This window comes from Pongo abelii, chromosome 5 (assembly GCF_028885655.2).
Source record: "Pongo abelii isolate AG06213 chromosome 5, NHGRI_mPonAbe1-v2.0_pri, whole genome shotgun sequence".
Classification (NCBI taxonomy): domain Eukaryota; kingdom Metazoa; phylum Chordata; class Mammalia; order Primates; family Hominidae; genus Pongo; species Pongo abelii.
The window spans coordinates 159,581,250-159,598,297 of record NC_071990.2 but is presented as its reverse complement, the minus strand read 5'-3'; the positions used below and the strand labels follow the sequence as shown (position 1 = coordinate 159,598,297).

The 17,048-nt window shown below is 39.2% G+C and overlaps 1 protein-coding gene across 3 annotated transcripts in view; it reads right to left on the bottom strand.

The window, feature by feature from the left end:
- Positions 1–17,048, bottom strand: part of SNX9 (sorting nexin 9) — a 121,190-nt gene that overhangs the window by 56,728 nt on the left and 47,414 nt on the right. For all 3 annotated transcript variants that reach the window (XM_054558374.2, XM_024248364.3, XM_063725072.1), the window contains exons 3-4: positions 14,773–14,847; positions 12,792–12,917 (exon numbers count right to left, since the gene is read on the bottom strand). In XM_054558374.2, coding sequence (XP_054414349.1) covers positions 12,792–12,917; positions 14,773–14,847 — 201 coding nt within the window. The remainder of the gene's footprint in view (positions 1–12,791; positions 12,918–14,772; positions 14,848–17,048) is intronic.

The window sequence follows — 17,048 nt, the reverse complement described above, 5'->3', positions numbered from 1 at the left end:
AGTGATCCTGAGATACGGGAGACAGACAGAGTAAGCCCACAAGTGCCCGTTCACTGCGTGGAGAGACTCTCCAGGCCATGGAGCAGGCATGGAAAACCCACACAAAGCTCGGCGGTCTCTGTGGTGGGAGGAGACAGAGTCTGGGGAAGACAGAGACGCACAGAGAGAGCTCTGGAGACTGCAGAGGACACTGCAGATCTGCACTGATCAGCCCATCACGTGAGGGGTCTACCACGGTCAGGGAAAGACACACATGAAAGAATCAAGAGTGCAACCCCTCACACAGGGCTATTCCCACCAGCCCAGATGGAAAACTTCATGATTCACGGGGCATTGGGTACAATACTACAAAGGATTTGTTTCAGGAAAGGGGCAAAAATATCCCTAAGCTAAATGTTGCTCTGGGCTTAAAAATAAAACCTGAAATAGACTATTTCAAAGTAACTTAGGTGCATCCCAGAACAAGGCTCAAAAATGTTTATGGGAATGCAAAAATATCCAGCATATAGCAAGGTGAAAATCGCAATGTCTGGCATCCAATCATAATTTACCAGGCATGAAAAGCAGCAAGGAAAATGTGACCCATAATGAAGAGAAAAATTAAGCTGATGCAGTACTGACATAGATGAAAGACTTAGCACTATTTAAGAGCAAGAGAGGTTTCAAATATTAATGAGGTAGAAGACTCAGCTTGACTGGGCTTCCAAAAGGTGATAACTTTAAGCGCAAAGAAAAAAAACAACACACATTATTAAATCAATGTAAATCCATGCATTCATGCTACTGTCAGAAAAAAGACAGGAATGCTTTCGTCATTGGTCACTATTTGTAGTAGCTATACAATAACTTCTTACTTTGAAACCTGGCAATTAAGGAGAGGTGGAATTAGCCATCTATCCTGAATTCCAAATTGGAATTCGACATAATTAACCAGCTCCAGCTGATACAGGAAAGTGCTACTTTCTAGATGAAACCAGCTAAGTGTGGAAGGAATAACATTTCTGATTCTGGCAAGGATTACACCAACTAGTGGTAAACCATTACCATTTATATACAATTTATATCTGTATGTTTGTGTGTATACCCATGTTCACACAGAGAAAATAAGACAGATACCTAGAGTAAAGAGTAGTGATTGTGGAAATGGGATACTTTTCTTTTTGCTAGTCTGAATTTTCTACAATGCATATGTACTGCTTCTGTAACAATAAAATAAAAGGTTACTTTACCAATTGTTTTTAAAGACAGTAAGAATGCTAATTAGCAACTGCTAACCACAAAAATGGTAGTTTCTGGTTTTGTTATTTTTTTATGTTGTTGTATTCTGCTCCTCATATGACATCCTTGGGGAACTGGGACCAGTAAGAAACAAACCCCTGCCTCTGACAACAAAAAAATGCAGTAAGCAGGGCAAGCGCTTGTTTGGATGACATGGTTAGACCTGACTCAGTTCACTGGTTTCCTAGTAAGCGGCTAAGACAAGGCCTAAGAAGAAGAGCTCTCACTGCACAGACCATGAGAACAGCAACTGTGGCACGGCAGAGATGGGCAATGGCACCTTGACGTCTGTCTGTCTCCACCGTAACTACATCAGGCCTCGCAGGAGGGCTAGGTTTAAGAATTAATGAAAATGGTAACATATTTAATTAAAGTTGCTTTCTGTTTGGCTTTCTACCAAACGTGTATAAAGGGTATAAGAAAGCTCAAAACATACTGTGAGTGGCCGCAGCTCTTATGGCCCACCTAATTCCTTCCAGCAGACACCAAATGTCCACTACAGGTCAATACAAATCATCCCATCTGGTAAGTCCACCAGTTAAGAGGGGTTCCCAATCACAGGCTAACTATTTTCTATGTTATTATCTTGGGATGGGGCCCTGTAGGCATTCAGGGGTCCGCCTATCGCCACATAAGGAACTCCTCACTGTGCCTGTCACATCCTTCCACACCACCTGTGATGGTGTCACCTGGCCTATCATGCTGCGGCCCATCTTAACGACTATACCACGTGCAACTGTGTTAGGAAGTAGGAACAGAAAGCAAATAATATCTGATTCTTAAACCGGAGAACATCTCAACCAGAATTTCTGACAAAAATTTAACTCTTTTCCTCAAAAGGGACTGAAGAGGTTATAACATTCTCTTATATAAAAAAATCTAACCACTTTAGCTCAAAATACGGAAGAATTTGACAAGCTTCCTGTTTTGTTCTTTATAGATCTTTGGCTCAAAGGACATGATCTAATTCTACAGATGAATCTGTACTGACGTTAGAAAACCTCTGATGGAACATAAAACTTGTACATTCTTTTAAAAATGAAGGTAGATCACAACAGACTCAATCTATTTATAGCCAGTCATATCAATATTACTGATTGGGAATTACCAAAAGAGGTGAAATTATTTAACAGATCCTTTGTTAAGTCACATTCTGAACCTACAGATGTCAATTTCAGGTGTTTATTTTTTAAATAAAGATAATTAAAACAATAAAAGTTTACCTAAAGTAAATGGATAATATTTGTATTAGCTTAGGGAGTCTACTTATTCAGATAGCTCAAAGTCCTAAAATAGGTAGCTTTGAGTACAGAATAGGATGGTGCTACAATTAGCAAATAATTTGCTTCCAGACAGATCTAAGGGAAGTCCATGTGAAATAAGCTTTTACACTGTTCTGATGACAGGATGTATGTATAACAATGCTGGCTGGTCCTTCATCACTGCAGTTTTAAGATTAAAAGAAAAAAAAAAGACTTTGCTTTAATAGCTTTTTCCAGTTAGACAAAACAAAAACCTCCCTACATAATAAACTTCACCAGCATGTATTTTTGAAAGGTTCCTGAGATGAACAAACCTGTTTCATAGATGTCAGGGATCTGTGATAAAGCACACAAGGTTAGTATTGGCAGCCTCATGCAGTTCTGAAGGCAAACGTCCATAAATCCTCTAACACTGGTATACGATCTTCCTTAAAAAGCCCTATCACCAACTAAAAAGAATTCATACAGGGGGTGGGAGTGAGAGTGAAGAGATGGAGAGAAACTTTCAATAAAGTTCTGTGAAGAGAAAGTCTCGATAAGCAATTATGAGATGTCTAAGGCATTATAAGACTTATGTGAGTTAATGAAAGTATAAGCACATCTAATACTGAACCTTTGTGAAGGTTTCTTTTATCAATTTATTTTTAAATGGACTACCAAAAAAGGCCTAAAATGGCCTAAAAATAGACTTTTGAGAACTAAGAAAGCAAAATGTAATTCCAACATAAAATTGCCATTGCCTTCCTCATCCTATAACCAATAAAAATTCCTTTGTAACAAATATAATTACATGGAAAATCTCTGAATAGAAAAATGTTATATCCTTAAATACCACTTAACTTCAAGCATTTGTTTAATATACCAACTGTTTTTAAAAAATAACAATGCCAGAGAATTTTCTATAAGAGAACCTTCCTGTTTTTGATTGGGTAGCCCATCAGATGGAGAATAACAAGCCAGGGATGGACAGCTCCTAGGCCTGTGGTTGGTGTTAAGAACACAAACTTCTCCAAGGCAGGGATTCAGGAAATCTGTAAGTCTCTTAATAGCTTACATTGTAAAGTACCTTTTGATATATTTATAACTGAAAAAAAATTATTCAAACAAGAACAGAGTATTATGGCACAAAGTCTCTTATAGGTCACTGGGAATAGAAAAAAAGACAAATTCTTTGCTTATTAAGCTTAACAATTTACAAATAAGCAACATAGTTTGTATAAGAGTCACAAATTGTGCTAAGGGAATCCAGAGAAGTAAAACAGAAAACAAAAGGTTTTATAGAAGACATGGTATTTGAGCCGAGCCCGAAGAGATGGGCTTCTGAAAGACGGAAGGAGTCACTCTATTATTCTTAGATGAGCAAGCCAAAGGTACAAAGAAAAGGTGAGACAACGTGGGTCATATTTGGAGAATCAGTTTGCCTAGAGACAAATAAATAACTTAAAGATAAGGCGATGATGGGTAGCCACACTGAGGCATCACAGAAATATAACTGAGCTTGGAAAAGTATTTCAACCTCAAATTCAGATGAATTTCTTCTACAATTTCCCTACCATGAACTGTTCAGCGTCTGCTTGCATAACTCTGATACATAAAGACCTTCTCCTGGGATAGCCCTGCTGACATGTAGAAAATGATTATTCCAGAAAGCAACAGAGGAGCCTCTGAAGTTTCTTAAACAAGGAGATGACATAAAAGCATACGTCGGCAATGCTGAGGGTTTGGTTCCAGTCCATCACGTTAAAGTGAGTCATGTGGATTTTTTTGGTTCCCCAGTGTACATAACAGTTATGTTTACATGATACTGTATAAGTGTGCAAAAGCATTATGTGTAAAAAATATACATATCTTAATTAAAAATACTTTATTGCTAAAAATCGCTAACGATCATCTGAGCTTTCCACTAGTCAAGCTGCACCCTTTTTGCTGGGGTTGGGGGGGGGGTCTTGTTTTGATGTTCATGATTGCTGACTGATCAGGGTGGTGGTTGCTGAAGGTTGGGGTGGCTGTGGCAACTGCTTAAAACAAGACAATGAAGTCTGCCACGTCAACTGACTCTTCCTTTCATGAAATATTTCTCTGTAGCACGTGATGCTGTTTGATAGCATTTTGCCCACAGTAGAACTTCTTTCAAAACTGGAATCAATTCTCTCAAATCCTGCTGCTATTTTATCTAAGGTCATGGAATATTCTAAATCATTTGTTGTCATTTCAACAATGTTCATAGCATCCTCATCATGAATAGATTCCATCTCAAGAAACCACTTTATTTGCTCATCCATAAGAAGTAACTCCTCATCTGTTCAAGTTTTATCATGAGGTTGAAGAAATTCAGTCACATCTTCAGGCTCCACTTCTAATTCTAGTTCTCTTACTATTTCTACCACATCTGCAGTTACTTCCTTCATCAACATCTTCTATGAGGGTTGGAATCTACTTCTTCCAAACTCCTGTTAATGTTGACATTTTGACCTTCTTCCATGAATCATGAATGTTCTTCATGGCATCCAGAACGATGAATCCTTTTCAGAAGGTTTTCAATGTACTTTGCCCAGATCCATCAGAGGAATCACTATGGCAGCCATAGCCTTGCAAAATGTATTTCTTATAGGACTTAGAAGTCAAAATTACTCCTCAATCCATGGGCTGTAGAATAAATGCTGTGTTAGCAGGCATGAAAACATCAATCTTCATGTACATCTCCATCAGCATTCTTAGGTGACCAGGGGCATTGTCAATGAGCAGTAATATTTTGAAAGAAATCTTTTTTTCTCAACAGTTTGTCTCAACAGTGGGCTTGAAATATTCAGTAAATCATATTGCAAACAGATGTGCTGTCATCCAGGCTTGGCTATTCAATTTACAGAACACAGGCAGATTTCGCATAATTCTAAGGACCCTTAGGATTTTCAGAATGGTAAATGAGCACCAGTTTCAACATAAAGTTATCAGCCACATTAGCCCCTTATAAGAGAGTCAGTCTGTTCTTTGAAACTTTGAAGCAGGCACTGGCTTCCCCTCTCCAGCTGTGCATGTCCTAGATGGCATCTTCTTCCAATAATAGAAGGCTGTTTCATCTGCTCTGAAAATCTGTTTAGTGCAGCACCATCATCAATAATCTTTGCTAGATCTTCTGGATAATGTATTGCAGCTTCCACAGCAGCACCTGCTGCTTCACTGTGCACTTTTGTATTATGAAGACAGCTTCTTTCCTTAAGCCTCATGAACCAACCTCTGCTAGCTTCAAATTTTTCTTCTGCAGCTTCCTCACCTCTCTCAGCCTTCACAGAATTAAAGATAGTTAAGACCTTGCTCTGCATTAGGCTTTGGCTTAAGGGAATGTTGTGGCTGGTTTGATCTTCTACTCAGACCACTCAAACCTTCTCATCAGCAATAAGCCTATTTCATTTTCTTACCATTCTTCACTGGACTACTACTTTTAATCTCCTTCAAAAACTTTTCCTTTGCATTCACAACTTGGCTAAGTGTTTGGCTCAAGAGGACCTGGCTTTTGGCCTACTTTAGCTTTTGACAAGCATTCCTCACTAAGCTTAATAATTTGTAGCTCTTGATTTAAAGTGAGAGAAACGTGACTCTTCCTTTCACTGAAACACTTAGAGGCCACTGCAGGGTTAATAATTGGTTCACTGAAATACTGTTGTGTCTCAGAGAATAGGGAGGTCCAAGGAGAGGGAGAAAGATGAGGGAATGGCTGGTGGGTGGAACAGTCGGAACACATAAAACATGTCAATTAAGCTCGCCGTTGTGGTGCCTCAAAACAATTACAATAGTAACATCAAAGATCACTCATCATGAATCATCAAAACATAATAATAACGAAAAAGTATGCAATATTGCAAGAATTAACAAAACGTGAAACAGAGACACCAAGTGAGTACATGCTGTTGACAAAATGGCGCCCATAGACTTGCTCAACAGAGGGGGTGCCCAAAACTTTCAATCTGTAAATAATGCATTATCTGTCAAGTGCAATAAAGCAAAGGGCAATAAATGAAGTGTGCCTGTCCTTAATGTCTTGTTTTAGAAGCAGTGGTATATGAGATAACTATAATTAACAATTATTAAACCACTACTAAGTAACATGTATTCTTCCAAATACTTTAGAACTCTTTTTTCATTTACTTTTTCCAACAATCCCATGAGGTTTTACAGATAAGGCACAGAGATGCTAAGCAGCTTACCCTGATTCACACAGGACGTGTGAGATCTGGGATTAAAACCTAGACAGTCTGGCTCCTAAGCTCACTGCCTTGATACCAAGCTAGGTTGCCTCTTAAGGAGGAGAGAAAAGACAGGAAATCTGTTAGAACAATGGATCTCAATCAGTTCCCTCTCTTTCCACATCTCAAGGATGCAGAGCACGCCTCTCAATAACTGTGGCTCACGATGGCACTCGGTTAGGGTTTTAAAGCAGAATAAAAAGAGGGTACAGAAAGAAGTAACATTTCAGAGAAACAGAAACAGGAAAGTCAGGAAGAGAAACTAGTTTTGTGGGGAAATAAGTGATTCAGTTGAAGATGAATTTCAGATACAGAGGAGACATGCTGATAGAACTGTTCAACGAACAGCGAGAAATCGGGCAAATCAAAGAGAAAATTCAAGATTAGAGAGACACTTTAGAAAGAGACAATTCAAGATTAGAGAGACACTTTAGAAAGACAATTCAAGATTAGAGAGACACTTTAGAAAGAGACAATTCAAGATTAGAGAGACACTTTAGAAAGAGACAATTCAAGATTAGAGAGACACTTTAGAAAGAGACAATTCAAGATTAGAGAGACACTTTAGAAAGAGACAATTCAAGATTAGAGAGACACTTTAGAAAGAGACAATTCAAGATTAGAGAGACACTTTAGAAAGAGACAATTCAAGATTAGAGAGACACTTTAGAAAGAGACAATTCAAGATTAGAGAGACACTTTAGAAAGAGACAATTCAAGATTAGAGAGACACTTTAGAAAGAGACAATTCAAGATTAGAGAGACACTTTAGAAGGGAATCTACACCATTAGAGAAGGTAGAATAGTGAGAGAGGCTGGAACACAAAAGGGTAAGTGGATTGAAGACACCCTTTTAAAGGAGGGAAGAAGTGGGAAAAGAAGGAAAATATTTATGAAATGTCTTCCACGTGTCCGGCACTACTTTATATTGGTGGCCTAATCCTCCGACAATTCAGGAGGCAGGTCTTATGCCAAAGCCACAATTCTTACACAGTGGAGCCGACTGGCAAGCCTGGATCTAACAGCAAAGCTTACATGCTTCCCACCACACCACTCACCTGGGGACTGGCGGGGTGTGAAACAGAAAAACAGAGAGACGCCAGGGACAGCATATGACAGAGGCCAGAAGGGCTCTCACCAAAAGAAAAGCAGCTTTATTCCAAGTATACACATCTTTCTAGTGTTTGAAGGAAACAGAAAACAAACCTCTCAAGTAGAAAACCTTCAGATAAGACATCTAGGTTTACAGAACTTTTAAGTAACATTTAAACCTCATTGTTCTCATTCTTTAGAAAGGTACAAACAAAAACTTTCTATTAATTTCTCAAAAGTAAGTACTCTAAAGAAGCAGTAATCTGAGAGTTTAAGATCTATACTGAAACCTTTTCAGAATCACAGCAGTGATGTAATCTAAACAACAATAAGTGGATGAAAAACAAGACTAGCACACACAGGAGTAGAGATTTTTAACAACTGACATTCATTCCCATCAGCTGGTCCATTCATTCCAGTGGTTCAGCCACTAACGTGAAATACTCTTGAAACTGTGACATAACCGATAAGTAACTAATAATGAAACTAATATTAACCACTAAAAACTATGCTTTCTTTTCAAAGGTAATAAAATGGTTGTCCTCATCTGGGTAATATAAAATCTGTATTTGAATAAGAAAATGAAGAGAGTTTGATTCAGTTCCTGGGTATCCTTCGATAAATTTTCTACACACTTTGCATCTATGGTGTGTGTGTATGTGTGTGCATTTAAACGCAAGAAAGATAACATTACCCATACTGAGGTGCCTTTTAAAAAAATCATACCTCTATCTGTACATCTAAATCTACCCTCACTCTCCCTAAGGGAAGCTCAGCTTTCCACTGCGTGGCTGCCTATAGTTCATCCAATCAGTCCCCTGCTGACAGACATTTACATTCCGGTTTTCTGCTGTTACAAACAATGCCGTAGGAACCGCTCTTGCCCAGAAACCTGTGTTCTGCGAGCAGATCTGCAGGAGGAACTCAGAACCGCTGGGCCTTAGAGATATGCATTGTAAATACTCATGTACATTACCGAACCAGCCCTGAAAAGCTTCATCACGTTACCTTTTCTCTTGCTTTGTACGACATTGCCTATCTCACCACACCTTTATGACACTAGCTTTTAAACTGTTTTCATTCTCTGCTAGTTTGATAGAAGAATCTCAAAATGAGCATTTTCCCAAGTATATTAACTATTAGTATCTTTTTCCCCCAAAGAACAGCCTGTTTATACACTTTACCTATTTCTTCTGAATTCTTCATCTTTTTCCTACAGGTTAGCAAGAGTGTATGTATATGAATGGAATTAGCCTGTATCCGTCATAGGTCAGTAGTATTTTTCCTAATTTAATATTACTTGTTTACCTAAATGTGTCAATTATCTCCTTAATGGCCAGTAGACTTTGTGCTGTCAGCCTCAGAAAGGGCTTCCATAGGCCGGATGCAATTGGGAGGCTGAAGTGGGCGGATCACAAGGTCAGGAGTTTGAGACCAGCCTGGCCAATATGGTGAAACCCCGTCTCCACCAAAAATACAAAAATTACCTGGGCGTGGTGGCGGGCACCTGTAGTCCCAGTTACTCAGGAGATTGACGCAGGAGAATCATTTGAACCCAGGAGGAGGCAGAGGTTGCAGTGAGCTGAGATCACGCCACTGCACTCCAGCCTGAGTGACTGAGCGAGACTCCGTCTCAAAAAAAAAAGGGGGGGGCCTTCCATATTCCAAGGTCATAAAAAAAATGCTATTATTTTCTCCAAGTACTTTAATAAACAGCTTTATAATTTTCCAAATCAAACTGTTTCAGTCCATTTAAAGAACAACTCATCATATTCCTTTCACACTGACAATTCTAGTGTAAACTCCAGCCAAGCTCGACTGCGTTTTAGCTGATAAAGCGTTTTCTCACCACCAAAAGAGGAAAGCAATCACAGTGGGCCAGGGTCCTGGATGCAGCAACACTGCCTTGACACCAGCAACTCTGCTTACCTGAGACTACTCAGTAAGAATCTAGAACCAAAGGGTCCCCCCAAGCAACCTGAAATTAGGAGTTTAAAGAAAAACCAAAAGAAAGTGCTATCTTACATAGTAGGTTATACATTTATGAACTAGTTACTCTGAAATGCAGCACAGATTAAGAATACAAAGTCAAGGAAAGAGTAGCAGGCTTGAAGTAAGTTATTCAAAGAGATCTTTAAAAAGATATACTTAAAGAAAAATACGACACTCAGGAAATTGGATAACCAACTGAATATGGGGCTTCAACTTGCTTGTGTGGGAGGAGAGTCAAATTTAAACTTACTGATGCTAAGATGAGTAAAGAGACACTGGCTCAGAAGTTGGCAGAGTATGCCAAGCTGAAGAGATGCATGCCTGAGAGGGGATGTGCCCGTGGGCCTGATGGGCAGGAGAGAGGCCCAGCTTCTCTGAGGTCCCCGCTCTCAAAACAAAACCGACCCTGGGAGAGAGCACGTGCCGGAACAGGCAATCAGAGCCTCCCAAGCAGCTCACCTCAGAGCACGCATCTTCCTACCCGCATTCAGAAAATGAAAGCAATGGGCAAACCTGATAGGAAAATGTTTAAAAAGCTACCAATTAATAATGGTCATCTGGTTTCCTACTCGTGACATCTTTCATGGTATTTACAAAATGTACCCAAATTTTGGCCTACTTAAATTGTTCTCATATCCCAGATAACAGAGGGCAGAGATAGCAGTTAAAATATTTTTACTTGATTTACATTAAATTCAAATGCTCAAATTAATGATGGCTATGCTTTCTGCATTTTTGTTAATTCTAGTTTCAGTTCATTTTCTTTGCTTTCAAAGGATCTGATTAGATTCAATGTTAGACTAGATTCCCTCCCCACCTGCTTTTTTTTTTGGTTTTATTACCTTCTAAATAACCTAGATGAAACAAATTTTAGACTTATACCAGTTTATATTAAACTACAAGTAAATACCAAGGAATATATTTCCTAACAGAACATGACTTAAATCTGAGTTTTAAATTCTTTTCATTAGCTAAACCGCTTCCACCTATCTTGAGATAATAGCTGGTCAGTCCCTAGAATTAAAATAAGATAAATATTTCTATTTTTTGTTTGCCTCACTTATTCTATGATCAGCTCATTACAATTCTTTTATTAAAATCTTGTCCTTTATTAATGCAAACCCATTTCATGGGTGCTTCTGTATAACTCAGTGAATCTCAACCAGCTTGGCTTTGCTCCCTAGGCAACACCTGGCTATATCTGGAGACATTTTTGGTTGTCACAACTGAGGTGGCGTGCATGTGACTGGCACCTGGTAGGTAGAAGCTAGGAAGGCTGCTCAACATCCTGCAGTGCCCAGGATGGGCCCCACTAGGAAAGGGTGCGGGGCCTCAAACGGCAATGAGGCTCAGGTTGAGAACCCCTGGGAAAACTTCCAGTGAGGTATAACTACTATTCATGTTTCACAGTGAGTAACCCTTACCTGGCCAATGTTCTCAAGTAGTATAGAGTAATAAAATATAGAAAAGTGTTCTTCAATTACAGTGATCAATCACCTTGCCTGCAAATTTTAAATATCTGAGTCTAATTTGTAATTCAGAATGTCTACAAAAAGCTGTTTTGAAACGTATAAAACCTGCAGTTAGTATATGGTGATAAACTTAGATAAACTCACTTGGAAGGTCAATTGACAGATATTCTTTTTCTTTTGAGACAGAGTTTCACTTGCCCAGGCTGGAGTACAGTGGCATGATCTCGGCTTACTGCAGTGGCCGCCTCCCGGGTTCAAGTGATTCTCCTGCTTTAGCCCCCCCGAGCAGCTTGGATTACAGGTGCCTGCCACCACGCCTAGCTAATTTTTGTATTTTTAGTAGAGATGGAGTTTCACCATGTTGGCCAGGATGGTCTCAAACTCCTGAACTCAGGTAATCCGCCCGCCTCGGCCTCCCAAAGTGCTGGTGGGATTATAGGTGTGAGCCACTGTGCCTGGCTAATAAACAGATATTCTATAAGCAAATACTTGTAAGTGATATGATTATTAGGCCTGACAGAATTTAAAACCTTTTATGTAGTTAAAAAAATATCAAGAAATAACATCTCCTAAAGCCCATTCATTTCTAAAGATGTAAGCAGTTAACAATATTTTAATTCTTTTTTTTTAACTTTTTTTTTTTAACGTGTGGAGATGGGGTTTCACCGTGTTGCCCAGGCTTGTCTCGAACTCCAGCACTCAAGCAATCCACCTGCCTTGGCCTCCCAAAGTGCTGGGATTACAGGCGTGAGCTACCGTGCCCAGCAGCAACAATATTTTGATATCTATCTTCCTAATTTTCTTCTTGTCACTTACTCTGTGTCATCATTTGGCAATAAACGAACTAGACAAATTCACCTAAACTAGTCAAATTTTAATTAAAATTAATATAAAATTTCCTTGTATTCTTCTCAAGTTATCCCACAATTCTAAGTTTCCTGGAAGCAACACAATAAGAGTACCAAGTGCTGAGTGCCTGGATCTGGTAGACTTTCACAGGCACTGCTTCTACTTGCAGGATGAGGGCCTCTAGCTCTGAGAGTGTAAGCAACATGCCAGGGCCAGGGAATCCATTTCCTGATCCAGGCTGAGGCTCTGACACTGACCTCCTCAACAACAAGAGCCTCCTCTTCTTCCTCCTTTCCATGCCTTTATCTAAGAGGATATTTGCAGTTTCTGGGGTCTGTGTTCATATCATGACAGACTTCTAAAAGCAACCCTCAATTAACACCATGCCTTTTCTCTTATAATAAATTTTGCAAACAGTCATTATCAGGCTTAACAGGTGAGTTCTTTGTTAGTACCCAACAGAAATGCCACAGAACAACCTAAAAGCGACTTTGTTTATGCTTTTGGGGAATGGCAATAGCTATAATGCATCACAAGCTTTCACAAATATGCTCTGTTTTCAGTAAAGCTAGCCACATCCAGAAGAAGAAGAAAGTGAGACGTACCTGGTGATTGTTGCTGGCAGCCGACGAACTGGCCTGAGCTGTGCTGGCTGAGAGAGAATCAAGGAAGGCTTGGTCAGCCACTGAATTTCCACAAGAAAATCGATCTTTTCCATCATTGGGTAAAATCTGAATAGGAGAAAGAGCCACAATTATTTTCATGGATTACGGTCACTTCAGGGAGCCTTTGAGGGCAAACAAGAATTGTCAAAAAGGGTTTATATTCTTCAATGCTACAAATTTCTCTGTAAGCACTGCTTTTGCTGCATACTCTATTTTGATGGGTTGTATTTTCATTTTTATCTAATTCAAACTATTTTTTAATTTCTTGAGATTTCTTCTTTGATCCATGCATTATTTAGAAGTGGGTTGTTCAATCTCTAAGTATTTACAGATTTTCCATCTATCTTTCTGCTTTGATTTCTAGTGTGATTCCATTGTGGTCTCAGGGCAGACATTATATGATTTCTTTCAAACATGTTGAGGTATGTTTTATGGCTCAGAATATGTGGTCTGTCTTGGAGAATGTTCCACGTAAGCTTGAAAAGAATGTGTATGCTGCTGTGGTTTGATGAAGCAGTCTATAGACATCCCTAAGTGGACATCAATTTATCGATGGTGCTGAGTTCAACCACGTCCTTACTGATTTTCTGCCTGCAGGATCTATTTCTAATAGAGGGGGTTTTATATTCTTAAGAGGTAAGCAAACCCAAGAATATCTGTAATCACTATTCCTTTCTATAAGCAGAATCCTAGAAAATCCAATTACTGCCAATATCAACTTAAATTCTCAGATTTTTCTCAATCTTTTCAATTTGTGGGCTGCTGGATGCAAAGTGCATGCAAGTAAAACAAGACTTCAACATAAGACCTACGGAGTGAGGCCAGGGGCCTGTGAATAGGGGGCTGCAGTAATACGGAAAAGGCTGTGGTGTGTGCATGGGCACACGTTTCTGAGGGAAAGCCTAGAGATTGCATCGGATTCTCTGAGGGGTCATGACTCCCCACCCTCACTGTCTATCAACAACAGAAGGACGGCCTGAGACCTCACTCTGCAGACAGGTCCCCGGTAAACATCCTCTAGGGGGAACTCTTTTCTCCTGGAGGCGAACCAAAGGTATCTTTATTCTTGATCTAGCTCCAGTTGTACTCACAGGGCATCAGGAAACCTTCGCTTCTTTCTGTCACCGAACATGAAAGACAAGCTTACCAAGAACCTGCACATGCTCGGTTTGGAGGGACCGAAAGACAACCAGCAGGGGGCGCCAGGCGGTTGGCTCAGCTTGGGGGTGTCCCAGGCAGGGCCAGCCCAGGCTGCTGTGTTGCTCTCCTGGGTATCCATCCTAACAGATCCCCACAGCAGCTCCACCAAGACACCCCTCTGTCTATGGGAATGGGAGAAGGAACTGAGATATGCACTTAAAAAAATCTATTTAAACTGTGAGTCAATTGTACAATAAACAATATTATAGATGGCAGCAATATCAGCAAAGGAAAAATACGTTATATGTATCATATTATAAATATATATCTATATTTATAATTTATATAATTTATATTTTATAAAATTTATATATTTTGCTTATAAAAATATATATTAAATATATATTTAAAATTTATATGTTAACAGATATATTGATATATAATTTCATATCTTATTGAATTTATAATATATATTTATATATTTATAATATAGACAATATTAGCAAAGGAAAAATACTTCAGACTAATTAAAAGTTGCTATCCCTGAAAGAAACTTAACCTAAATATTTGTAGTCATTCTTTGGAGCTTGGGTCTACAGGTAATATTTTTCTTAGTTCTATTTCAATGTACTTTCCATATTTTATATAGTTAACATTTATTATATATTTACCATGGAAATTTTATTTTACAAAAAGTTGCTGACTTCCTGTAAGTTGATAATTCATAAACAGATGCCTGACAAAGATGAGCTCTAATGAATGAATGACAGGAAGCTCTTACTTCAACGTAGTCTGTGGGAACCAGCCCTCGTTCTCCTTTGATGTTTCTTCCTTCCAGCCATCCTCCACCTACATCCTAATAAGTCACCAACAAAAAAAAAAAAAAAAAAAAAAAGAAAAAGGTTACAGTTGAGATTTCCTGGAGAAATTTTATGTGGAGGAATTGTTATACATAAAAAAAGCAATTAACATTAAGCTTTTTACTCCTAGAGAACACTGTTCAAAATCTTAAATTCTTAAGCCTTCTCTTTACTTCAGAAAATGATAACCTAAAATGTAAAACAATAAAAATCAAACTTCAATAATAAGTGATCAAAGATTGAAAACAGCTGATGATTAGATGACCCTCGTCTTGTCTGTGTACTGGTCTGTGGCAGATGATAAAAGCGGCTCGCAGCTCTGAATGTGAAGCAGTGGGATGCGCATCCCAGGCCTGGAATCTGCCCTCTGCTACCTCGCTGGTCAACAGAATCAGGTGGAAATCCTCCAGGGAATCCAGAACCTTGCCTCAAGGGCTTCTGCACACTTCAGCCGACTCTTCTGGCACCCAAGCTGCTATATGAATGAATGTGGGTTGCTAGATGATGACAGAGACCCAGTCTCCCTGTTGCCCCATCCAAAGCCAGCCAACCCAGAGAATTGGCAGACTCATGAGTGAGGCTAGCTTAGACCAGTCAGTCCCCAGCAGGGTCCAGTGACTGCAGACACACGCAGTGCAGCTCAGGAGAACTATCCAGCTGACTTGTAGATTCCTAAGCAGTGACAAATGGTTACTGGGTTAAACTACTAAATTTTAGGATTGTTATGAAGAAAAAGTGAACTGATCCATGTTTCCTTAGTTCTTCTGGATAAACAATATTAATAAACTAAGTAATAAAGTAGAACTCCATATACCAGGATTGCCATTTCAATCTATGATCAAAGGAAAAATTGCATCTTTTATTTAGAATAAAAGTTGCTATCCTTGGAAGAAACTTTATCTAAATATTAAGCTATTAATGTTAATATTAATATTATTAATTATTAACAATGTTAAGTGGTAAGTCCCACTTTCTCATCTTAACATAGTAAGAGTTTTTACAGTTTTAAAATAATGCCCTAATTAGTTAATAATCTGAATCTGAATAATCACATTCTCTTAAAAAATCACTGTAAGCCACAACTTTGTCACTTTCTGACCATAATAGCAACTTGAGGACAAGTTGCTATTTTACCAAGAAAAATTAAATACTTCAATAAAGAAATTAGATGAGGCTGGGTACAGCGGCTCACACCTGTAATCCCAGCTACTGGGGAGGTTGGGGCATGAGAATTGCTTAAACCCAGAAGGCAGAGGTTACAGTGAGCCAAGATCACACCACCTCACTCCAGCCTGGGTGACAGAGTGAAACCCTGTCTGCAAAGAAGAAAAAAAAAAAAGGTAAGACTGAATAATCTTTAATCTCTGCTATGATTAAAAATGAATCTAACTTATACACATCTAGCATTTTTTTAAATTTTTAAAAATTATTATTATACTTTAAGTTCTAGGATACATGTACACAACGTGCAGGTGTGTTACATATGTATACATGTGCCATGTTGGTGTGCTGCACCCATTAACTCATCATTTACATTAGGTATTTCTCCTAATGCTATCCCACCCCCCTCCTCCCACCCGACGACAGGCCCTGGTGTGCAATGTTCCCCGCCCTGTGTCCAAGTGTTCTCACTGTTCAATTCCCACCTATGAATGAGAACATGCACACCTAGCATATAATACAAAATTACTACATCATTTTTTTCTACCCAGTGATTTTTTTTTTTTTTTTTTGAGACACTATCTCATTTTGTCTCCCAAGCTGACATGCAGTGGCGCAATCTTGGCTCACTGCAGCCTCGAACTCCTGGGCTCAAGTGACCCTCCCACCTCAGTCTCCCAAGTAGCTGGGATTACAGGCACGCACTGCCACACCCGGCTAAATTTTTCTATTTTTTGTAGAGATGAGGTTTTGCCATGTTACTAAGGCTGGTCTTGAACTGCTGAGCTCAAAGTGACCCACCCGCCTTGGCCTCCAAAAGTGCTGGGATTACAAGCGTGAGCCACTGCACCTGGCCGATTCTTTTTTTAATCCAAGACATACAAAGTACGTTTTCTAAATATGCTCACTATTCAAAAACTGCTATCACTTCTGCCGTTCCTCATTCTCCCTCCTCGATCTTTGCACTGCCACAGTTCTCACTCTCTCCTTCCACAGGAGCTCTGTGCGCGCATGCGAGTGTGCGTGTGCATGAGAG